Source organism: Lipotes vexillifer, unplaced genomic scaffold (assembly GCF_000442215.2).
Source record: "Lipotes vexillifer unplaced genomic scaffold, Lipotes_vexillifer_v1.1 scaffold500, whole genome shotgun sequence".
Lineage (NCBI taxonomy): Eukaryota > Metazoa > Chordata > Mammalia > Artiodactyla > Lipotidae > Lipotes > Lipotes vexillifer.
Window position 1 is genome coordinate 1,031,862 of NW_006778765.1, and position 4,205 is coordinate 1,036,066.

Here is a 4,205-nt window from a genome sequence, read left to right on the forward strand (position 1 = left end):
AACAGGGAGAGGCCCGCGTACTGCAAAAAAAAAAAAAAAAAAAAAGAGTCAATAGGCCAGGTTAATGTGTCACACCAAATGCACAGGAGCTTGAATGGCTGGCTCCCTTTCACCAATGGGGGCTGACTCTTGCTTTCCTGCTTCCTTCATTTCTTCTGTCTCCTCCAGGGTGCACCCCTACTTCTCATATTGTTGACTAAGAGCAGACCCTCTCACCCTCTTACTCCGGATCCTCTTCCCTCCCTAGAGTTTGAGAAGGCCTTATGCCGCCCTGGCCCTGATGTGGTAATCTGTGACGAGGGACACCGCATCAAAAACTGCCAGGCCAGCACCTCACAGGCCCTGAAGAACATTCGCTCTCGCCGCCGGGTGGTGCTGACTGGATACCCCCTGCAGAACAACCTCATCGAGTACTGGTGCATGGTGGACTTTGTGCGCCCAGACTTCCTTGGCACCCGGCAGGAGTTCAGCAACATGTTTGAGCGCCCCATCCTGAATGGACAGTGTATTGACAGCACGCCTCAGGATGTCCGCCTCATGCGGTACCGGAGCCATGTCCTGCACAGCCTCCTGGAGGGCTTTGTGCAGAGGTGAGCCATCCTCAGGGCTCTGTTTTCTAAATCCTTGGAGAGCCCTGGTGGAATAGACATGACAAGGCTTTCCTGAAGGGGAAAGGTGGTTACAGTGGGAGGGCCCCTTTCTAGTAGGGCAATAGTAAAACTTTCCTTTTACTGAATAGCTTTTCCTGAATAGTTAGCAGATGGTGGATATCCAATATTTCAATTTCTGAGTCTGGTCCAGGAGTGCTTTTCTCAGAAGTTAATCTTTGAGGTTACTAGGGATATCTGCCTTACTTGCTGAGAGAAGCAGGAGACAGCTACCATTCTAATGACTTGAGAGAAAGAATAAAGTGGTGGTTCTCAGGGGTATGGCTTCACCAGTTTCAGCATCTTAGAAGATGTAGGTTAGGCCAGTCTGAAGCATCCCCTTGTTTTTCCTTGTTAAGATGGCATGTGTGGAGAAAGCTGAGAAGCAGCCCTAGATTAGGGTAAGAACCTGGAGTTCCCAGGTCACTCTGCCTCTTTGCTTTAGTTTTTATACTCAGAATAAGTTTCTTGCTGGTTGCTGAGCCAATCCGCATTATGGTAAGGCTGTTGTGAATGTTGAGATCCTAAAGAAGGCGGTGTGGCAGAAATGCAGGTTTCTGTTTTTAATCTGCACTGACCCCTCCTGGGCACACTGCCTTGTCAATTCTGACCTGTACCTTTGTAGGAGAGGCCACACTGTGCTGAAGATTCATCTCCCTGCCAAGGAAGAAAATGTGATCCTGGTGCGACTCTCTAAGATCCAGCGAGATTTGTATACACAGTTCATGGACCGCTTCCGGGACTGTGGTAGCAGCGGCTGGCTGGGGCTGAACCCCCTCAAGGCTTTCTGTGTCTGCTGCAAGGTGTGTTGAGGCCTCAGGGAATACTAAGACACAGACTAAGGATGCTCATGGTCCCAAGGGACTTGTTCCTGCTGGGAGTCCTTGATAAAGGAAGAAGTTCACTGAATTGAGGGCTCCAAGGCGAGATAATTCTCGGGAGTGCCACTCATAGACTATAATGTAAATGGTGCCCCTTGCAAATGTGCAACTTGTTATACCAAACTTGAGAAGTCACTTCCTTTCTCACTGATTTTTTTCACCTGAGAAATGGAGTGATGGTGGAACATCGTGGGACAAAATTTTTGACTGCTAGCCTAATCAGGATTCAAGAAATATATAGCATAGACACATTATTAGGGATACCTTCCATTTGATTCTGTATTTAAACAGATCAAGATCTCTTTCATTCTGATAATGCTTGAGATGGTTTGGGGGCAGCAAGTCCTAGGTGTCTTTAGCACTGAGCCTCATGAACAGGTTGATGAACCCTGACTTGTCTTTGACCTGGCCAGATGCTCTCTGTTGCCTCACATAGGATCTGTTTCTCTGACAGCTCTCAAGCAACCTGTTGGATATTATTTTCCAATTGAGCACTGCTTTAATAAGTCAGCTGAAGGTGTGTGTCTGGGGACAGATGGGTTTCAAAATATTTCTTTTGTACCCACAGTCCTAGACCAGGGCAAGGAAGCTAAAGCAGACATGGTCTTGAGGATGCTGCGGTGCAAACATACCCTTCCCACGCGCCCCCCCTTCTTTCCCCTGGAATTCTCAACTCCTGCCAGGAATAGTCCCTGAAATGACTTACGGTTGATCATCTGTAAGTTAGATACATTTGTCCGTAGGGAGAGATTGGTCTTGTTTCATAGTTTCATACAGTAGTTGACTGTAGCCACATGGTGAAACAGGAATGTTCTTGTTCTTGCTTAAATAAGAATGAAAGACTTGTGACACAGCCTTTTTGGTTGTGTACCAATCATACTGGCATGCCTCCTGGTGTGAATTCTCCCATTCAGGTATCATAGCAATCAGAGTTGGTTACTGAAAATGAATGTGCAGGCTCTTTGACCATGAGGGGGTTGGGGAGACATTAATTTTTGGTGTGACTATGTGCTGTGGGAGGTGTGTGTTTGAATAACTGCATGTTTCCAGACTCCCTGGGACACCCTTAGATTGTTCTCTGCCCTATGCTTCCTCCCCTTTACCTTGAACCTCAGATCTGGAATCACCCCGACGTGCTGTACGAAGCCCTTCAGAAGGAGAACCTGGCCAATGAGCAAGACTTAGACGTGGAAGAGCTTGGTTCATCAGCGACTAGTGCCCGCTGCCCTTCACAGGGAACAAAAGGCAAGGGTGAGGACAGCGCCTCAATGGGAGAGGCGACCAATAGCAAGTTCCTACAAGGGGTCGGCTTTAACCCTTTCCAGGAGCGAGGCAACAACATTGTCACATATGAATGGGTGAGTCAAGCAGATACTTTTGTGGCCATAAACCACTGCTGAGAAGGGATCGTGCAAAGCTTTCGTGGGGAGAGGGTGGGGCTTGTGCAGTGCACTGTACTGCTAATGTCTGCAGGGAACTATTAAGGTTGCCCGTGAGCTGCTGCCTTTGAGGGAGAGAATTGTATTTCTAGTAATCTGGCCATGGACCTGCTCCAAGCTGCCTCATTTCCTCTCCTATAGGCCAAGGACCTTTTGACTAATTACCAGACTGGTGTCTTAGAGAACTCTCCCAAGATGGTACTGCTTTTCCACCTGATTGAGGAAAGTGTGAAGCTTGGAGACAAGATCCTTGTGTTCAGGTAAGAAGAGAAATTGCCGAGTGTGTGTCTTTGGTAAAGAGTGATACAACCCCTGCAGAGTGAGACCATCCGGGGTTGCACCAGCCCCCTTTTATCTCCATGCCTCTGCAACCAGTGCTTCTTGTGAGGACCTTCTTGCATTTCTTCTCTTTCTTAGAGTTTCTTTTTTTATCCAATGCAATTTCTCTGCAAAGAACAATTTGAAACCTTAGGCTAACATTGGAGATCACAGTCTAATCCTTCAAACTGTGACGCAGGCCAAATATGACCTGTGGACTGTTTTTGTACAGCCTGAGAGCTAGTTTTTACATTTGAAAAGAGTTTTTTGTTTGTTTGTTTTTTTAAAGAAGCATATGCAGGGAATTCCTTGGTGGTCCAGTGGTTAGGACTCTTGCGATCCCACTGCAAGGCACACGGGTTCGATCCCCGGTCAGGGAACTAAGATCCCGTAAGCCACAGGGTGTGGCCAAAAAAAATAAAATAAAAAATTTTTAAAATTAAAATTAAAAAAAGAGAAGCGTATGCAGCAGAGACTGTGTGTGGTCTGCAAAGCCGAAAAATATTTACTCTCTGGCCTTTTACAGAAAACGTTTGCTGACCCCTGGTCTAAACTGCGTCTGTGCCTCCCCAGCCTTTTTTTTTTTTTTTTTTTTTTTTAGTTTTTTTATATTTTTTTTTTTTTTTTTTTTTTTTTTTAAGAAATAACAAAGCCATATTCTAAGTGGAGTTGCCAGTCACATGCTTCTAAGAGGGTAACACATGGACTACGGGACTGTCCTGTCTGGGGACCAAACAAGAGATACTACACAGGAATAACAGGTGATGCCACTACATCTTTTTTTTTTTTTTTTTTTGAATTTTTGAATTTTATTTTTTTATGCACAAGGTTCTTATTAGTAATCCATTTTATACATCAGTGTATACATGTCAATCCCAATCTCCCAATTCATCACCCCACCACCCCCCCCGCCGCTGCTT

The 4,205-nt window shown here is 45.9% G+C and overlaps 1 protein-coding gene across 2 annotated transcripts in view; it reads left to right on the top strand.

The window, feature by feature from the left end:
• RAD54L2 (RAD54 like 2) overlaps positions 1-4,205 on the top strand; it is an 89,122-nt gene that overhangs the window by 69,883 nt on the left and 15,034 nt on the right. For both annotated transcript variants that reach the window (XM_007451824.1, XM_007451825.1), the window contains 4 exons: positions 248-590; positions 1,273-1,450; positions 2,644-2,886; positions 3,109-3,227. In XM_007451824.1, the coding sequence (XP_007451886.1) occupies positions 248-590; positions 1,273-1,450; positions 2,644-2,886; positions 3,109-3,227 (883 nt within the window). The remainder of the gene's footprint in view (positions 1-247; positions 591-1,272; positions 1,451-2,643; positions 2,887-3,108; positions 3,228-4,205) is intronic.